The sequence below is a fragment of the Paroedura picta genome, chromosome 8, assembly GCF_049243985.1.
Source record: "Paroedura picta isolate Pp20150507F chromosome 8, Ppicta_v3.0, whole genome shotgun sequence".
Lineage (NCBI taxonomy): Eukaryota > Metazoa > Chordata > Lepidosauria > Squamata > Gekkonidae > Paroedura > Paroedura picta.
In genome coordinates, this window is record NC_135376.1 from 4,774,715 (window position 1) to 4,796,043 (window position 21,329).

The 21,329-nt window shown below is 44.0% G+C and overlaps 1 protein-coding gene across 1 annotated transcript; it reads left to right on the forward strand.

Annotated features, from left to right (window-relative positions):
* The first annotated feature begins 5,630 nt into the window (after nt 1–5,630).
* Nucleotides 5,631–19,988, forward strand: LOC143842868 (cytochrome P450 2J2-like). The gene is made up of 9 exons (XM_077348150.1): nt 5,631–6,133; nt 10,561–10,723; nt 11,867–12,016; nt 13,011–13,171; nt 14,338–14,514; nt 15,460–15,601; nt 15,766–15,953; nt 16,570–16,711; nt 18,788–19,988. The coding sequence occupies exons 1-9, from the start codon at nt 5,966–5,968 to the stop codon at nt 18,976–18,978; spliced, it is 1,482 nt and encodes a 493-aa protein (XP_077204265.1). The 5' UTR covers nt 5,631–5,965; the 3' UTR covers nt 18,979–19,988.
* Nucleotides 19,989–21,329: the final 1,341 nt, after the last annotated feature.

Sequence of the window (21,329 nt, forward strand, 5' to 3'; positions counted from 1 at the left end):
CAAAGACAGTATGAAGAGGGCATGGGAACAGGAGGAATTGGCATTCATAGGAAAGGGAAATTATTGGTCATCGGTGACTCTCCAATGAGAGGCATGGAATGGTATTTGGCAAGGCCTGACTCCCTAGTTCGAGAGGTGTGTTGCTTGCCAGGGGCAAGGATTAAAGATAGTATGGACAGGATGCCGAAACTGATAAAACCTATGGATCCCTATCCATTTGTGATTAGGGTTGGGCACTTCAGCATCCACAACGGCCGTTCACGCCCGAAGCAGCCAGCGCAATGGGTGAGGTACGGGCACTGGCACGCCGATAGGCGTGCCGGAGCCTGCACCTCTCCTCCCCCCGCACCGCAGTGCTGGCTGGTTTGCGTGCAAATGTCCACTTCGGATGCTGAAGCACCAAACCCTATTTGCGATGGTCCACATGGGAACGAATGACATGGGCATCAACAGAATTGTGTGTATTACGAATGTCTATGGTGATCTTAAAAGGCAGCTGAAATGACAGGGGGCAGGAGAAGAGGAATAAGTTGAGAGCTGACGATAATGGAGGTAAACTGCGGGTTTTGTTGGTGGTGCCAGCAGACGGGATTTGGATTCTGGGGCCACAGGATAGGCTTTCTAGAAGAAGGACTGCTTGCACAAGATACGTTTCATTTGTCCAAGTTGGGAGATAATGGGTTTGGCAGGAAAATGGGGAGATTCTGGATAAAAACTTTAGCCCCCTTATTGGAGACATAATGTTTATCTCCATGCAATGAGATCATATACTTGTCTGTTTGTTTGTTTTATTTATTCAGTCAACTGACCCATATAATATACTTGTCAATTTCAACACATTAAACCTCCATTAGTTTGTTTGTTTGTTCATTCATTCATATACTGCCCTCCCCGAAGGCTCAGGGCAGTTTACATCAAACAGGAACAGTACAAATAACTCAGTTTATAATAATACAATAATAACAACATTATGAACAACAGAACATTGGAGAGAAAAATAAGTCAATGCTTATTGATGGCCTAGTGGGGTGGGCGAGTCTGCAGTGATGGTTGTAGGAGGGAGGCTTGAAAGGGGGGGGGGACTGGAAGTGGTGGTTCTGGTTGAACTTAACCAAATGCCTGATGGAGGAGCTCCCTTTTGCAGGCCTTGCAGAACTGTTCAAGTTCTGTTAGGGCCCTGATCTCCTCAGGGAGCTAGCTCTATCAGGGTGTAAACTGCACGGAGCTTTTATTCCAACCCCAGATCGATTCAGTCCCTGCCCTCTACACAGAATGCGATTTCCGTTTGGATTTGGGGCGATTTTAATTTTCCTTCTGCAGCAAGAAGGATTGATCCGGAGTGACCCTACCTTTATTGTGCGATATCTCAGACTGCTGCTAATCCTGAATATATTCAGAAAATCGCATTGTTTTGAATCGGGGCTCTCCTCCGTGATAGAGGACCCGTGATTGGCTACAGGTGGTCATGTGACAAGCCTGCCTCAAAGGAGAAGCCCCTAATTTCTCTCAATTTCTGTGGGCCTTGGATTTTTTTTGTGCCTTCTTTGTTCCCCCCCCCTTCAAGAAAAGAAAGGATTTTTTTCCTCCCTCCTTTGACTTCTTGGATCCTCTCCCCCCCCCTTCAAGAAAACAAAGAAAGAGTCTCCATTTACCTCCCCCCCACCTTCTGAGCCTCCCTAACCACGTGCCGAACACTTTCCTGTTTCAATGGGGAGGGAGAGGGGAGAGGAAGACCCGAGTTCAAAGCGATCTGAATTCAACGGGATTGACAATGGAATAAACAAAGTAAGTGCAGACTCTGCCCAGGGCTGAATCTGCACTTACCTTGTTTATTCTATTGTGGATCCTGCTGAATCCAGATTTGAATTCTGGTCTTCCTCTATCCCCCCCCCCATTGAAACAGAAACGTGTTCTGCATGTGGTTAGAGAAGCCCAGAAGGGAAGGGGGGACCCAAGCTCAGCAGGAGCCTCTTTCTTTTCTTGGGGGGGGGAGAGGATTGGAGACAGCAAAGGAGAGAGGAAAAAAACAAGAGGCAAATCTCTACCGAGAGAAGTTAGGGCTTCCCCTTAAAGGCAAGCCTGCAGCCTTGGAATGAGGAGACTTTTGAACTGAAGCCTTGGCCAATTAGGGCTTCTGTCATGAACCCTGATTCGTGCCAGCTAAGTTTCGTTTTCTTGCTAGCCTGTTTGCTTCTCACCAGCCTGGCCAAGCCAAGGCCATAAACCAATAAATCTGCCTGCAGGCTTCTAGCCTCCCTTCCCTTTCCCAGCGGGAGTTTTCCGTTGCTGATACTTCTATCTCACTATAAGTATCCTTGGGGAGACAACCCAAGTCTCACCAATGTGGCAACGACTCAGATAAGATTCCGGGCCATCTGGTCTCGTGGGAATTGACTCACCTTTACTGCCCTTTCGCTCTCCGGCCCAAATTCCTATGTACACCCTCCCTTATGTGATGGGCTCTATATCTGCCCTGGGTTTCCTATTGTTCTTTGTTATTATCAAGATCTTTGCTTAGGAAGATCTTGGCTTGCTTTAGCGTTCTGTAGACTCTGTTTAATAAAGCTCTCTTTGGATTTACAACTGGCTGTTGGATCTTGGATGTGCCTTTATCACGGACTCTGCAGGCTAGGCTCAGCCTGGTTCCTGACAGCTTCTCTACCAAGGAGGCTCAGCAGCAAGTTCGGCAGAAATCTGCATGCTTTCTAATGCTGATTTTTCAAATATTGAGGGTTATATCCACTCTAGGATATTGTGGGGAAAAGGTAGAGTCTCAAGCAGATAAATGTAGATGTCTAAACAAGTTTATGATTGATATTCACCTTCCCTTTCCTTTCCCCACAACAGACACCCTGTGAGGGAGGTGTGGCTGAGAGAGCCCTGAGATTACTGAAGAAAAAGAGTTGGTTCTTATATGTTGCTTTTCTCTACCCAAAGTTGTCTCAAAGAGGCTTACAGTCGCTTTCCCTTCCTCTCCCCACAACAGACACCCTGTGAGGGAGGTGAGGCTGAGAGAGCCCTGATATCCTTGCTTGGTCAGAACAGCTTTATCAGTGCTATGGTGAGCCCCAGGTCACCCAGCTGGTTGCATGTGGGGGAGTGCTTAATCAAACCTGGCTCACCAGATTAGAAATCCATGTTCCAAACCACTACGCTAAGCTGGCGCTCACATAAACTCACAGGCAGGCAAAGATGGCAAAGAGCCAATGACAGGAAAGGAATGCCAAACAAAACAAACAAGTCTTCAACCCCTGGCAGAAGACCGTGATAGAGGGAGACAGATTAATCTCTCAGGGGAGGGAGTTCTACATTTTGAGTATCATGACTGAGAAGGTAATTTCTGTTTGCCACATGTCTAGTCCCATTTGGTGGGGGTACCTGAAGCAGGGCCTCTGAAAATGAGGGCAGTGGTTGGGTTGGTTCATATGGGAGTAGCCAGGATGATGATTGCATATGATCTATCTAAATCCCTTCTTAAACATCCAGAGAAATTCCAGAAGCTTTAGATAAGTTGATCAGACAGGGAGATCAAACAGCCTACCCAAGTTAATGAACAACAACCTAGTCCTTTGAAGGCTGGACAGGTAGCTGAAGCTTAGCTGAGGACAAAATAAGAACCAAACTGGGGTTGCTTTGCATGCTTTGTGGTTCTGTATGGGCCGTAGGTTCAGGACAGAGAAAGAGAAATATTACTTTACACAGAGAGTGATTAAATTATGGAATTTGCTGCCAGAGGATATACTGATGCCACAGGAATAGACAGCTTTAAAATAGGAAATGGGATTTGATAAGCTTTATGGAGGAGAGGTCTGTCGGTGGCTACTAGACATGATGACCCAGGGGAAACACCACCTACAGGGGCACTAATCTTCTGAATCCCAGGGCCAAGAGGAAACATCAGGGGCTTGACCTTTACTCCCCCTATTGCTGCCATCCAGAGGAACTTACCAGAAGATGACTTTCCAGAGGGGAGGGGAGGAATGCCAGAAATTAACATGGTGTGTCTATGTGACCTGGAAGCAATGTAGGCATGTTGGGGGTGACACTCTGCTTTATGGACAAAACTCTATGGTAGAAATAGCTATCAGAACTTTCAGTTCGCCAGCCCACTTTTGAGACCCAGCTTGGTGTAGTGGTTAGGAGTGTGGACTTCTAATCTCGCAAGCCAGGTTTAAAATTGAAAGGGTACAGAAAAGAGCGACGAGGATGATCTGGGGCCGAGGGACCAAGCCCTATGAAGGTAGGTTGAGGGACTTGGGAATGTTCAGCCTGGAGAAAATGAGGTTGAGAGGGGACATGATAGCCCTCTTTAAGCAGGATGCTGTTCCCATTGGCTGGAAAGGACACACAGTAATGGGTTTAAACTACAAGTACAACGTTATAGGCTAGATATCAGGAAAGAAATGTTCACAGCCAGAGTAGTTCAGCAGTGGAATAGGCTGCCTAAGGAGGTGGTGAGCTCCCCCTCACTGGCAGTCTTCAAGCAAAGGTTGGATACACACTTTTCTTGGATGCTTTAGGATGCTTTGGGTTGATCCTGCATTGAGCAGGGGGTTGGACTAGATGGCCTGTATGGCCCCTTCCAACTCTATGATATCAATCTTTATGAAATCCAGATCTATGGTTCAATCATGCCCCCATACTGTACAGGACAAATTTAAAGGATTTTAAAAAAATAATTGGAGTTAAGTTTTTCGTATCCTCTATTGTAAAAGGAAAGGGTTCCAGTTCACACTGTGATGGAGAAATGTTTGTACTTCCTGATGATCAAAAGACTCTAGTGATGCTAGGAGTGAGATTTGTAAGCAAGTGCTGAAGAACTTGGAATGTCTCCCTCCCTCCCTCCCTCCCTCCCTCCCTCCCTCTCTCCCTCTTTCTTTCTTTCTTTCTTTCTTTCTTTCTTTCTTTCTTTCTTTCTTTCTTTCTTTCTTTCTTTCTTTCTTTCTTTCAAAATGTTGAGGCTAAAAAAATCTATGCTAGGTTGATTCGTCCTATAGCATGCACAGGTGTGTACAATCAAGAAAGCTTCATATGAAAAGTGGTTTCAGAAGAGAGTTTTACAGTAGTGAACCCATGTGAGGACAGACTGGTATTCATCAGCCATGCAAACACAGCATGAGTTCCGAAACGTGGCAACTCCCAGCCAGATGTCTTCAAGCCCTCCTCCAGAAATGTCCCCAGCTGGATTTGCGATAAAAAAAAATGTTTTTCTAATTATAAATGGGGAGGGTGTCTTGGGAGAGCAGCCTCATTCTGAGTCCTGACACCCACCCACAGAGGCTCTGCTAGTACACATTTGTATAAAGTATTTAGACCTGCCTGAACTACGCTTGTCTCCCAGCTGTAGGGGGAGGCAAGATTAAGTTAGGGTACTGTTCTTAAAATTTCTGCCACACAATCGATTTGTATTGTTACTCTGGCTTACTGTAGCTTTAGAGTATCTTTTAATACAACTTTTAACAGATGTTTGGCTCTGGTGGGTTTTATTAGTTCTGTCTGTCTTGTGGGGCCCACGGAGGGGCATACCCCATGAGGGGGCAAGGGGGAGACCACTAAATCTCCCTCACAAGCCCTTCCTATACACTTGCTACTTTCAGAACACCTGGTAAATGAGGGGAAGGTTTAAAGTTTAAAACAAACCTGGTTCCCCAAAATTGTTGAAGGATTCATGGGTCCCCTCAGTTGTTAGGCTGAAACAATCTGTCAGAGCCATGTGGAATGGAATTAATGCATCAATCACTACATGTGACAATCATAATCCCTCCTTAAAGGATTTCATTCCTAAGAGAATGTAACGATGGCGTAAGAAGTTTCAACATCCATGCTAATGTATAAAAGGGGATTAGTGGAGAGAAAAGAACAAGAGAAGCTGGAACATCTCTGCAGAAAACGAAGAACCACTAGAGAACCACCGTTTTGATAGTACTGGAAATCTTCAAAAACAGAGAGGAAAAAAGGGAGGGCCATGTGGACATCTGGAACTTTGATAGCAGCAGTGCTGAGTGTTTTGAGTCTGTGCTTTCTGAAACGACTCTGGTCACGCAAGAATTATCCTCCGGGGCCTCTTCGGCTTCCTGTCATTGGAAGCGCATGGCGGATATTGATAAACTTCTCCCTGGATTCTTTCATTAAGGTATGCCTTTTTAACTTATTCATTTGCTGAATGATAGATGAAGGACCTTTAGAATCCTGTTCCTTGAATGGTTGAAATATATTTGAAACAGATGTGCTTCCAGCAGTCTTCTTGGGCAGATGCACATATGAGTTCTGCACTTTCAGCAGTCTGCTGTTGGGAAAGTTCAAGGGATTTTAGAAAGAACCGCTGAGCTGGACACAGTATCCGGACAGCAGATTTGTCCTGGACACTGCCCCAGATACTGGACTGCCCTTAGTGCCTTTTCCAAAATATATAAAGGCACTAATGGTTACAGATAACAACAACAACAACAATAATAAATGTATTTTTATATGCCATGCTTCAAGAGTCAAGTAATGCTTTCCTAGCATTACTGCCTTTTCCAGTCAGTTTTCTTAATTTCCCAATTAACTTCATGAAGATGATGATGAAGTTAGCCATTCAGTCAAATCTGACTCCTGGTTATCCTATGGCACAATTGTCACCATGGTTTTTGACCTTGCACCACTTCTTTTAGTTGTATAATGCTCTGGCCAGTGTCCATTTTGATTGTGTCTAACCATCATGTTTTTTTAGTGGCCTGGTTTCCGTTTTCCACTGACTGATCCTAGCAAAATTGCTCTCTCCCTTCAGTTGGATCTCATGATTTGGCCATAGTGAGCTGGAGTTTCTTGATTTTGCCTACCAGTGAGAGACCAGGCTTTATGCGCTGTAGCATTTCCTTGTTTGTGACTTTTGCTATATAGGGAACCTGCAGAAGCTTTCTCCAAACCCAGAGTTGAAATAAATTTATTGTCTTCTTGTCCTATACTTTCATTATCTAAATTGACAGTCATAAGTGGCTACTGGAAACAAGATAGGTCTTACTACTCTACATTTGGTGCTGACATTATCTGTTCAATTGTGTCCGACTCTTGGTGATTCTATAGGAAAGTCTTCACCATGCGCCCCTGTCTATGGCTGCTTCTTTCAGTTGGTTCATGGTCATCCCTATATTGGCTTTGATCATGTCGAGCCAGCAGATCCTTTGGCAACCACATTTCCTTTTGCCGCTGACCATACCGAGCATTAATGATTTTACTAACGAGTTTGATCGCATGATGTCTCCAAAGTAAGTGAGCTTTAGCCGCAATATCTTCCCTTCTAATGATATAGTTGGTTTGCTCCTCTCTAAAACTATCTTGTTGGTAACTTTGGCTGTCCATGGTATTTGCAGCATTCGTCTCCAACACCATAATTCAAAAGCATCTATTCTCCTCCTGTCTTCCTTCTTCAGGGTCCAGCTTTCGCATCTACAGGTTGTTATGGGGAAGACAACGGCATTGACTAGCCGGCACTTTGTATTAAGCTAACATTGGGTTCCGGCCCAATGTTATTCGCTGTTTGATTTCATGGCTGCATCCACCACTTTGATTGATCATAGAGCCAAGAAAGATGAAATCATCAATACATTCAATATTCTCATTGTCAATTGTGACTTTGGTGCTACTGCCAGTAGTTGTCATGATCTTGGTCATTTTGATATTTAGGTATAGTCCCATCTTTTTACTTTTTTCTTTTAGTCTCTTTATCAGGGTCTTCAGATCAGTCTCCGTTTCAGCAAGGAGTGTTATATCATCTGCGTAGCGGAGATTATTGATGTTACAACCTCCAATTTTGACACCGATCGTAGACTCTTCCAGATTAAGCTTCCGCATAATTACCTCTGCATAAAGGTTAAAAAGAAAGGGTGATACACCCTTGTCTCACTCCTTGGCTGACCTTGAACCAATCAGTGTCTCCAGTGAGAGCCAGTTTGGTGTAGTGGTTAGGAGTGAGGCCTTCTAATCTTGTGAGCCGGGTTTGATTCCCCACTCCCCCACATGCAAACAGCTGGGTGACTTTGGGCTCACCACAGCACTGATAAAGCTGTTCTGACTGAGCAGGAATATCAGGGCTCTCTCAGCCTCACCCACCTCACAGGGTGTTTGTTGTGAGGAGAGGAAAGGGATGGCGACTGTAAGCTGCTTTGAGCCTCCTTCAGGTAGAGAAAAGCGGCATATAAGAACCAACTCTTCTTTTTCCATATATTGTTCCTACTGTGGCCTCCTGGTTGGTGTACAATGAACTGATGAGGTGGGTTAAGTGGGAGGACACTCCCAATTCATGTAAGGCATCCCATAGCTTCTTTTGATCAACACAGTCAAACTTTTTAGAATAATCATTAAAGCATCGATAGATGGCCTTTCGATATTCATGTATTTTTTCAAGAATCCAGCACCAATTTGCAGTGTGGTCTCAGGTGCTGCAACCATGTGGAAAACCAGCCTGGACATCTGGCAGCTGAGCATCAATTGTTGATTTGAGACGGTTCTGGGAGATCTTCAATAAGATTTTACTTGCATGGGAGATCAGGGCTATAGTTCGGTAGTTTGAGCAGATTTGGTAATCAGAGTTAAATATTATTATCATTCAGATTAGCTGTCCGAGCGCTTTTTATTCACTAGTGGCCACAGACAGATCTGCAGTAAAATATTTCAATAGATGTAACCTGATGCTGGGCTTCAGGGCCGCCCCAAATGATTTGACCCCTCTGGCTTTTGTCCCCTTGGTCACTGCCCACCCACTCCCCACCCCCATCGGCAGTCCTATTCAAAATATTTTACATGAATTGTTGTAATTTTTTTCATTTTGGTCTTCAAGTATTATATTTTAAAATGGCCACACCTGGAAGCAACAGAGTTAACTTTGTATCAATGCCTATATCAAATAAAACACACCTTTAGAAGACAGAGGGGAGGACATTGTACCCAGATAACATCGAAAATAGCTGTAGACAGGCAATCTTGTTTACTCCCATGTAATCTCTGCAATTCAGTTTGTACTTTCAGTGAGTGACACACCTAATAATGCATGCCAATTGCCTTAGGGAAATTGCCTTAGGAGCTGAAGAACTGAGGTTCAAAACGTAGGACTATGATAATGAACAACAACAACAACAACAACAACAATAAATTAATTTTTATAGCTGGCTCTTCCCAATTGGCTCTGGGCAGGTAATAACAAGGATCTACACATGATAAAGTTACATTGATAACCATTAAATTATTTTTTTTTAAATAAACTGTAATTAAATTATTTGAATGAACTGCCTCCATTAGAACCTTATCAAGGGGAGCTCCATTTCTGCTGGGGGGGGGGTTTGGTGATTTTTGGTGCTTTGCTGGTTTGGGGAGGAGGGAGGCCTGCAATTTCTCAGTATTCGTTTTCCGGTCTGAACCGTAGGTCTGGCAGAACAACTCTGTCTTTCACTGCTTCCAGAACCGTTGAAGGAAGTGATTTAGAGCTCCTACGTTTTATAATAATACTAGAGGCAAAGCCCGTTATATCCAGGAATACAACGGGCGCTAGAGCTTGGCAGTGGGAAGAGGAAGGGGAGGAGTTGTCCAGTCTGTAAGGGCATGGGGTTGAATGTGTGTTGTGTGGGAGGTTGTGGTGGTGTGGTGACAAATAAGGGTATGGGTGTGGAGATATGGGTGTCAAGAACCTGTGGTGTGGAATTTTCATTGAATATGGGAGAGGACTGACCTTTGGGAATTGCAGCATAGTGGTTACAGATGAGCTTTCCAGAGCCAAGTCTTCAGATATGTGAAGGGGAAATCAGACTGGAGACTCTTCTTAGGGGGAAATTACATGGCAACCAATTCCTCCCAATTCTGCATTCAACATCATTTCCCTTCTTGTCCCCCTGCCCTAATACACATGGGGTAGTCACAGTACACAGGTGTCTACCCTGCTTCTTCTGTCTCCATTTTTTTACTGTTGATAAAATGTTTTGCACCCTTCTGTTTACTACCCAAAGGAGTCTCATAGTGGTTTACAAACATATTTTCCCTTCGTCTCCTCAAATGCTGGCAGGGCTCATGGGAATTGTAGTCCATGAACATCTGGAGGACTACAGGTTGACTACCCCTGCTGTAGGAGACAAATCCATGCTGACTTCCCCAGATCAACAAATTGTTCTCCAGATGGTTGAAGATCGCTCCCTTTAAAATAGCCTAGCCTTAATACCAGAGGGAGTTATTGGGTTGTGAACAATTATTTGGTATTTACTGTACACAAAGTTACCTCATTCCTATTGTCTGTTCTGTGTCCTGCACCTGATTCCAAACTGATCTTTTCCCCTCAAAGTGAAATTAAACTATTCTGTTCTTTTTGAACTACCATCAGCCTCTCATGTGCCATCATCAAACCAAGGATTTTGACGTCTACCCTCAGCTCCCTAGGCTAGGGCAGCACCAAACAAATAAGATTCAGTGAGACAAAAAAGAAGAGGAAAAAGGGGCCTCTCTGCCAAGATGAAGTGAAATCCTGGGAGGGAGGGTGAAATCATCAGCATCCCTTTGGAATGATCTCATTTGCTTCTCTTTGGCTTTCGAGTACAGCTGGCAAAGGATTATGGGAATGTCTACACTATTTGGGCAGGCAATTTGCCTGTGGTGGTGTTCTCTGGATTCGAAGCAGTGAAAGAAGCGATAATCAAGCACTCAGAATATTTTGAGGAGCGACCAGTGTCCCCGTTCTTTGAGGCCATAGGAGAACAAAAGGGTAAGCTATTGAGAAGAGGGAAAGGTTTTCAATGTTTCCTCCCCCAAAATTCTAGAGGGGTGCCATCTGTGAACACAAAAGTAAGGGATGGCAGGCTGGAGATATCCTTTCAGTGATCACTGGAAACAAGATTGGCTCTGCGGAGATGTCATGGCATTGGGCATAATAGGTGAGCGTTTGGATTTTCCTATGTTGAAAATACACCAGAAAAAATATCTTATTTGCTGACACCATAATAATAACCACCCTGTGCCTGAACTGAGAGTTCTGTCTTCTGTTCCATGTGTACGACCACAAAAACAGACTAATGTCCCATTATCATGCATGGCAAGGGTGGAGGAGTTGGGAAACATTCTTTTACCACTGTGGTAGATTGTGGGGAAATATTGGCTCCCCTGTCTGTTCTTCATATGAATAAAGGTGTGCTACTATAACACTATTACATACATATTACATTGAGATCAGGACCTGAAAATAAATTGGGGGAGGGAAGAAAAACTAGTTAGGACAAGAGAAAAATGAATGAAAAGAGAGCAAAAAAGGAGAGAAATTAAGGGAAAGAGGTAAAGATTTTCTCTTGCTGGCTGGTTTGGTCGGTGGACATAGCATAGTCTACTTGCTTCAGTATGTCTTCTTGGGAGAATTATGCTTGGCCCTGGCCCCAAGAACAGGTGCCTTGTCTTAACAGAGCCAGGGCCTTTTCAGCCCTGAGTCCAATCTGGTGGAATGAGTTGCCTGCTGAGATACAAGGGCAGTCCAAAGTTATCTTGGCCTCCCTCCACCTCCTCTTTATTGGCTCCCCCTATTTTGATGCTTAATTGTCTAATTTTTTCACCATCCAAAATTGACAGTCATAAGTGGCTAAGAGATTCCTGATATTACTGTTTGATCAAAACAGCTTTATCAGTGCTGTGGCGAGCCCAAAGTCACCCTGCTGGCAGCAGATTTAAACCCAGTACACCAGATTAGAAGTCTGTACTCCTAACCACTACACCAAGCTGTCTCCTTACGCTGGGTTTCAGTGCCCCCCAAATGACTTGGTCCCTCTGACTTTTGTCCCCCTAGCCCCCCACCCACCATTGGCAGCCCTATTCAAATCCTTTTACTTGAATTGTTCTTTGTAATTTTCTGTTTTCTCTTCAGGTATTGTATTTTCAAATGGTCAAATCTGGAAGCAACAGAGGAAGTTTGGGCTAGTTACCATGCGGAAGCTGGGCCTGGGGAAGAAAGGCATAGAGCACCAAATAGAAGAGCAGGCCCATCAGCTTGTTCAGACTTTTGCAGATGCAAAAGGTATGTATTACTGGGATATTATTCCACAATTTGTTCCTGTCCACAGAACTCATTCTGTGAGTTTTCCTTTTTCCTTTTGCAAAAGCACATGCTCTATCTTGCTAGATCATCATATAGGAAACTCCAATGGGTAAATCCTCATAGCCAGAATTAACACATTAAGGGAATCCTGTCATTTCTCCCCTGGCCATGGAAATCTTGCCCACGTGGAAAGTTAGTATCATCACTTAATGCAATAAAATCAGAGTCCAGTAGTACCTTTAAGACTAACAAAGATTTATTCAAGGCGTGAGCTTTCGAGTGCAAGCACTCTTCGTCAGACTAAGAACTGACCATCATAACAGTAGGGATATATAAACAAAAGTTAATCTTGTTACATTAGTAAACTGTGTCACAGCATCCAAACACAGCCACATGATAACTCTCTGCCAAACCAGCCAATCAAACCCCTCAAACCCATTTGTAGTTCACACGGACATATTAGAAATAAAACTGTCAAAGCCAGTGATCCACAGCTCACACCCTACTATTTACTGCCGGGCCCCATCTGTCTCCATACCAGTGTGAAACTTTCTTACAAGTAGAAGCTAAGCTGGCAGCTATCTTGTCCTGGGACCAGAAAGTAGAATTCAAAATTACATTACATGTTACTAACAGTCACATAATCCCAATTAAAATAAATTGTGAGGAATGTGGGTACACAAGTTACATAAGGTTAGCATGCATAGTGAGATAAAAAACCTTTGTATTGAGTTGTAATAACTTTCATTTCTGCAATCTCCCTTTCTAGCCTGTTCTGTTAAATGGCTTCTTCTTCAGTAATATCAGGGCTCTCTCAGCCTCCCCTCCCTCACAAGGTCTCTGTTGTGGGGAGAGGAAAGAAAAGGAAAGGTAGAGAAAAGAAGCATATAAGAACCAACTCTCCTCCTCCCTCCTCCTCCTAATATTAACCAGAAAGGCAGAAATAATATTAATATGATATTTTATTTTTCAGGACAGCCACTTGACCCCATAATACCCATCATGAATTCTGTCACCAATGTGATCAGTGCTCTAACTTTTGGTCAGCGGTTTTCTGTTGGAGACGAAGAATTCCTCAAGTTGAGAGAGGCCTTATTCGCTTTTACAAAGTTTGCAGGAACTTTATTCCATTTTGTAAGCTGTTTTTTTTTCTCCAATTGTGTTGGAAACATCTAGTATAAGAATGGAGAGGCTGGAAGTTAGCTCAGGTTTTGGAAGGATAGAAGGACTAGACCTATGAACTGCTGTCATAGAATCATAGAGTTGGAAGGGGCCATACAGGCCATCTAGTCCAACCCCCTGCTCAACGCAGGATCAGCCCCAAGCATCCTAAAGCATCCAAGAAAAGTGTGTATCCAACCTTTGCTTGAAGGCTGCCAGTGAGGGGGAGCTCACCACCTCCTTAGGCAGCCTATTCCACTGCTGGACTACACAGAGGAATGCTTTTTTTGGTCTGTAGTTGAGCTGTCTAATGCAGTATACAATGTGTTAGGTAGTTTAGCTAGCTGCCATTATTTTTCAGCTCTTTAATTTTAGAGAATTGTGTTGCTTACTAATATATATTGATAAACTGGTATTTCTAAATTTCTTCTAATAATATTTTTAGAAGCGTCTATTACTTGAACAACCTGGGGATACATGGGATTCAGGCTAGAACCCCTTAACTTGGAGGCAGTGGCGGAATTAGAGCCTTGGGTGTGAGTACAATACATTCTGTAGATCTGTAGCAAGTTTGCTGTTTTGGTGAGTCAGGATGGATCATTTAGGCCAGATATCAGGAAGAGAGAACCTGCTAGGTGGGCATGATATGCTGAAAAAAACAAATAGTAGGATAAAACAATGGGCCTCTTGTGGCGCAGAGTGGTAAGGCAGCCGCCTGAAAGCTTTGCCCATGAGGCTGGGAGTTCAATCCCAGCAGCCGGCTCAAGGTTGACTCAGCCTTCCATCCTTCCGAGGTCGGTAAAATGAGTACCCAGCTTGCTGGGGGGTAAATGGTAATGACTGGGGAAGGCACTGGCAAACCACCCTGTATTGAGTCTGCCATGAAAACGCTAGAGGGCGTCACCCCAAGGGTCAGACATGACTCGGTGCTTGCACAGGGGATACCTTTACCTTTACCTTTTAGGATAAAACAAGCTAGAGTGTAAGGTTTAATCACTCCACTACCCCCAATTCACCCTCCAAAGCATTTTGGAAATATAAAATATTGTGAAGTGGGGCTCAGGGGATTTTCACTTATGGATTGTATTGCCAAGATTATAATGATAGTTGCAGGATTATACCTTTTTTCTTGCCTGTAGCTGTACGACCTCTTCCCGTGGATCATGAAACAGCTTCCAGGACCTCACAAGAAGGCATTTGCTGGCCGTGATTTTATAGCTTCCTTTGCAAGAAAGGAGATAAAAAAGCATAAGGCCTATGGGGCAGTGCAGGAACCCCAGGATTTCATTGATTACTATCTACTTCAGATAGAGAAAGTAAGTTTCGCCTTTGTGACCTCAGAGATTATTTCGGGGCACTTATTTTCCTCGTAATTGCTTGTTTCTTCAGGAGAAAGCTCTGTTTCAAAAATGTTTTACCTCCCTCTAGTGGTTGTTCAGTATTATCCATCAGTTTATGTCAGGCCTAAAAACCAGCATTCTAAATCTGCAGGGAGATATGCCAGTCATACGCTTACATGATATGCAACTGATCATATGAGCAAGAAAACCCATATGGAACAGAACATGCCTGAGGAAACAGGAGCTCACAAGCAAGGAAAACGAGAATGCGGAAAAGACCCATGTTTCTATTGTGATATCTTCAGCTGTTGGGCCTGGTGGGTGATCATGCCACTTATCCATGTCTGGATTGGTCACATTTCTGGGCCTCTCCTGGTGAAACACCACTTTCCACCATTTTGATTCAGACGTTACTGAGGCCTCAGAATGAGAGTGGAGGGGTTTACATCTCTCTTTGCCTCTCTTTCAGACAACCTTTCTTAGACCTCAGGGGAGTTGTCTCACATTCCTCTCCAGGCTGTTGACTGGCATTCACTTTTCTACCTATTTCCTACCCCTAGCCCCGCCATCTCTACTGTCTTCCTTCCTTTTATTACTATTTTTCCTTCGTCCTTTTCAGCTCTTCTTCACTTCTTCACTCCACTACCCCCAATTCACCCTCCAAAGCATTTTGGAAATATAAAATATTGTGAAGTGGGGCCCAGGGGATTCACTTCACTTTCCTCATCTCATGTTTGAATTGGACAGCCACCCTGTCCTGACCAGCTGGCTCCAAGGCTTCTTCCGCCATCCTCTTGAGTTGGCCTCTTCCTCAGTGTTCCTGCTAGTAACTTTCCTTCTGGGTCATGCTTGGTACTTCTGAGTCCTCTTGCATAAAATTCATTGTAAACTCTCTCTCACTTTCCTTGCTATCCATAACAGAGTAACAGGGACCCCAATTCTACCTACAATGAAGAAAATCTGCTGCAGTGCATCATAGACTTGTTTAGCGCAGGCACAGAAACAACGACCAGCACACTAACCTGGGCATTGCTCCTCATGGCAAATTATCCAGATATTCAAGGTAAGAAACTGTTATTTTGTGGTGCCAACCTTCTGGTGGCAATTCTGGTGGAACCCGAACTTTCTCCCCCCCAAAAAAAACAACAACAGACAAGCAAGAAAAATGAGACTGTGGACAAGCCCAGTAAAGTGTCCCAAATAAATATTTCCTTTTATTTCCTTTAGAAAAAGTACAGAAGGAGATAGATGAAGTTTTTGGTTCCTCTCAATCAATTTTCTACGAAGATCTTAAGAAAGTACCCTACACCAATGCTGTGATTCATGAGATTCTACGTTTCAAATGTATCTTCTTATTTGGAGTCCCCAGACAATGTTCAAAAGATCAGAACATGTTAGGATTTTTCATTCCAAAGGTAATAGAAGTGTCTTATTTTATAATTTGCCTTTCTAACTGAGATATGAGCCTCTTGTGGCGCAGAGTGGTAAGGCAGCCGTCTGAATGCTTTGCCCATGAGGCTGGGAGTTCTATACCAGCAGCCGGCTCAAGGTTGACTCAGTCTTCCATCCTTCCGAGGTTGGTAAAATTAATACCCAGCTTGCTGGGGGGTAAACGGTCATGACTGGGGAAGGCACTGGCAAACCACCCCGTATTGAGTCTGCCATGAAAACGCTGGAGGGCGTCACCCCAAGGGTCAGACATGACTCGGTCCTTGCACAGGGGATACCTTTACCTTTTACCTAACCTAACTGAGATGGTAGAGAACAAACTGTGAACAATAGAATCAGACTCAGAATTATAGAATTAGAGGACATTGAGAACTATATACTATCTAAGACAAGGTAAGCGATAAAGAATACAGATAGTAGATGATAATGCCATAAATGCAGATAAAAAAGGGGGAGGATACAACAATCCTTCATTAGTAAATAAACAGATGTGATTGTTTGAATACATCAAAAACAAACTGCCTCAGAAGATACATTAAAGGTCAATAATAAGAGTTATCTAATAATTGTTTTTCCTTTCAGGGAGCTACTGTCATTCCAGATATCCGGTCTGTTCTATTTGAACCTGAGAAATGGGAGACCCCTCAGAAGTTCAATCCAAATCATTTTTTGGACAAGGATGGACGTTTTGTGGAGCGAGAAGAATTCCTTATTTTTGGAGCAGGTAAATGCAGATGCCCCAACTTGTTTATGATTGATATTCATATAAATAATTGTGGTATTTATTGTTGGGCTTTAGTGCAGGAAGGTTCATTAGGTACGATCAATACTGTAATTTTTTATGGATGAAAGATGATGTCATATGATAGATTTAAGTGGGTAGCTGTGTTGGTCTGAAGTAGTACAACAAAATCAAAGTCCAATGGCACCTTTAACACCAAGAGGGATTTATTCAAGGTATGAGCTTTCGTGTGCAGGCACACTTCCTCAGACAATGGAACTGGGATCATAAGAGTACAGATATAAGGAGAAAGTAAATTAATAGCAAATTAGTAAACAGCTTCATAAGCCCAAATATGCAGCATGATAGTTCTGTGCTAGAAAAGCAAATCAGTCCTATGATTCAGGAATATGGGGGACAGTCTTTCAGTGACTGCTCTACATTCTCCATGATTGCGGACAGAGTCATGCTCCTGCAAGCTCTCATAGGGAGTTCCATAGGGTATGGTTTTCTCCCCCACTTTATCCAACATCTTCATGTACCCTTTACCCAGGTAGTCTGGATATTGGAGCTCAGATGTCATCAATACACTGATGACACCTACCTCTACCTCCTTATGGATGGCCATCTAGATTTATCCCCTGGAGACATTTGCCAGTTGTTTGGAAGCAATGACAGCACAGCCATCTGAAAATCAACCCCTCCAAGATGGAGGTCCTGTGGAGGAGAGGAAGTGTGCTTACCTTACCTAGATGGTGTGCACCTAACAACTACTGCTAGGAACTTAGGCATGGTCCTTGATTCCTCCTTCTCTATGGAAGCTCAGGTCATTAGAGTAGCTTAGCTAGCATTTTATCATTTCCACCAGGCCAAGCTACTAGTGCCCTACCTGGCCCCAGAACACCTAGACACAATGATCCATGTGATGGGCACTTCCAGGCTAGACATCTGTAACTCACTTTATGTGGGCCTACCTTTGTCCTTGACCCAGAAATTACAGCTGGTTTAGAATATAGCAGCAAGTCCTCACAAGAACACTGTGGAAGGCCCATATTTGGCCTAGTCTTAGGCAACTGCACTGGCTCTCAGATATGTTCCGGATCAAATTCAAGGTCTTGATATTGACCTTTAAAGCCATCCATGGTCTGTGCTCATGTACCCGAAGGACCACCTAACTGACTATATGCCCCAAAGTGTGCTCTGCACTGCCCATAAGAACTGGCTGATGAATCCTGGCCCTTGAGAATCATGTCCGTCCTCACCCACGGCCAGGGAATTTTCAGTTCTGGCTCCCACCTGGTAGAAAAAACTCCTGGAAGAGCCATGGGCCCTGCAAGCACTTTCTCAGTTCTGAAGGGCCTGCGGAAGGTATTCTGCATGAAGCCAAATAAAACAGTTTAAAAAACAACCAGTTTAGACAGATTTTTTATATTACAGTTGTTGTTCTGCATTGAATATAGTCTGCTAAAAAACTATGTTGCAATACTCTCTGCATGAAACAATTCATAGCCCTGCCCCCTGTAGTTTTGCAACTCCGCTTTCTTCTCTAATGCAGTCACTAATCTGCATAACTAAAGAGCTTCTCTGCAGGACTAATAGTGCGTCTAAGACAGGCAGGAGAGAAATGAATCAGTGAAAAGCATCTTTCAGAAACAATGCTTAAAAGATGCTTAAAGCACCGAAGAGGCAGTTCACCATGCAGAGTAAAATCAGTTTTGCGGAGCAAATTAACTCTTCTGTGCAGAGATCAGAAAAACAACAATGTGTTTAGTGAGTTTTCATCAGCTTTTCCATCGTGCAGAAGAGGCCCAGGATGGGGCTTTCCCACTAGCCTTTTGGATGGAGCCACTGAAGTGGCTGATAATGACACCACTGACCAGGCCCTCCCCCTAAAATAATTAGATTGTATAACAAATTAGATTGTATAACATAGTATATGTACAACAATGGATACTAGTTTGATTTTTAACAGGTTCACTGACAAAGACATTTGTTTTTGAAAACGTTTCATTTCCCGGGGCTTCTTGTGATGTCGAGTAGTTCCGACTCATTTGCTACTTTTCTGTATTCCCTTTGAAGGGGCCCGTGTGTGTCTGGGGATGCAGCTGGCAAGGATCGAACTCTTCATCTTCTTAACCAAACTGTTGAGGTCATTCACCTTCCAGCCACCAGAAGGAGTGAAAAAAATCAATGAAGAATCTGTATTAGGAATGGTTACTTCTTGCTATCCTTATAAGATCTCTGCTATTCCCTGCAACAATGGATCATAAGACATACATGTATTTAGAGAGCCAGCTCGGTGTGGTGGTTTAGGAATGTGGACTTCTAATCTGGGTTTGATTCCCTGATCCTCGAGTGCTCTTTTGTATTTATGGACGTCCTGTTGGTGTGCCTTTAAACTTTTTTCACAGTGGTGTGGTGTTAATTTAATTCTGGTATGGTAGGTGATGAATAAGTTAGGAACCCAAAGGTTGAGCTGTGAAAATAATTTAGATTTTTTTCCCAAATATTTATTACATAAAATTGTTCTGACCGAGCAGTGATATCAGGGCTCTCTTAGCCTCACCTCCCTCACAGGGTGTCTGTTGTGGGGAGAGGAAAGGGAAGGTGACTGTAAGCCACTTTGAGACTCCTTCGGGTGGAGAAAAGCGGCATATAAGAACCAACTCTGCTTCTTCTTTGCACTAGATCTAACAGGGTGAAATGGGAAATCTACTTGTGACTGATCGCTAAAGTGCACTGGAATTGGATTGAAAGTTCTTTGTTCAGTGTATGTAAAAGCACCTAAAATCAGTACAATATCTCTTTCCTCCAGCCACGTAGCTAGCATTCTCTCTGTCTCTGTTAGTTTCTAAATATAGCAGTTTTCTTGATCAGGTCATGTGACTGATTCTGGTGTATGCAGGATTGGTAATCTTGAACTGTGGTGTGATTCCCCAGTCTTGGGACCTTTCTACACTCTCGGTGCATTCCAGAGCATTTTTGTATCTTTAAGGAGGCTGAGGTTTCAGGAATGGTAGCCTATATGTATATCATAACACTTGCAAACAGTTCTGGGTGTCGATGGAATTAGGAAGGGGTAACCGTATTCCTGCATTTCTTGTTTATCTACCTTCTATTAATGTATCTATTAATGTATCCCATATGAATTTCTGTAGCCACATATCAGTTACAGGTTTTTCCGTTTCCTTTCTTTTTATTATTTATATACATGTATCATGCTTTTGAAGTACATTCTGCCTAGTGCCTCAATAAATGACTCAATTTGCACCAAATGCATTCGGGAGTTTACATCTTACAGGGGCGGGGAGAGGGAAACAGTGGTTGTGTGAAGCTCTAGCTGGCATTGAAGAGCACGAGGTGGCAGCCTCATGGCTTGAGGGCTTCATTTCCTGTCTTTTGTTCCTTGAGGGCTCTACAGTAAGGACAAGCTGGGGGAAGGGAAAGTGCTGAAGGGGCATGAGGCAGCAGCCTCAGGGTGAATGATAGGGGCACAGCTGGCCAAGGAGGCGGTGGGGGGGAGAAAATCCAAAAAGGCAAACATCTGTACATTGAAGAGAGGGCTTTCAGAGCACTTTTCTCCATTTAAGCAGATAATATCCACTCTGGGATATCCCGGGCGCTAGCAGCACTCTTACGAGGTGGACCTCTGCCTTGTGTTGACCATTCCCAGCTGGATCCCAGATGCCTCTGCCAGCCTATGTGTAGGTGCTTCCTTGGTCAATTCCTGCTGTTCAGGCATCTACCTTGGACACTCTAAGAGAAAATGGCCCATTGTACCACATTGGCTTTTCTGGTGGCCCCACACTGCCTTTCTGACTTGCACGAGCTCCTGGCTTACCCCCACTGGGCTGATGTTTTCTCATTCTCTTCATGATCTGTAATTGGCTGTCGATTTCTCCAGCCAGGTGCATCCAGCCCATGATGGTTTGCGCAGCATCATACTGCAGTGCTTGGTCTAGGATCTTCAGGTTGAGACCATCCTGGAAGGACTGGGCTTTGGTTGCATTGGTCCATGCATGCAACTTCCTTGCTACCTTGTGAAACTCCACAGCATAGCGCGGCACTGACCAGGATCCCTGTTTCAACCATTGCAATTGGTTGTGAGCCTGGTTCACGTGCATCGAGTCTTCAAAGCACTCCCAGAGAGCCTGCTTAAACAGCTCAAAGTTTTGCAGCCCCAGGGCTTCCATGTTGTACAAGTCCACTAGCCACTCAGCTGCGTTTGTCTCCAGGAAGGTGCCAACATAGCACAATCAGCTCACATACAAGTCAAAATTGCCCCCAAAGTTCCTCATGAATGAGGCCACCTGCATGATGAAATAGGACAGCCTCTCCACAGACCCAGTGGACCAGGCCTGCAGCTTCTGTACAGCTTCAGGGGAACCCAATGCTGGGGCTGCTGTGGGAGAGGGTGGTGACAGCAGCTGCTGCTGTTGTGCGGCATCTTGCTGTGTCAGCAAATACTGATCCAGTTGTGGATCAGGTCCTTGATTTCTTCCCCCTCCCACTGAAGGAATACTGTCTTCTGTTCTGCAGTGTTCTGTGTGTGGTTCATGGGCTCATCCCAGCCCCTGCATTCATCATACTTGGCATACACTTGATTATCGCAGTTCTTCTG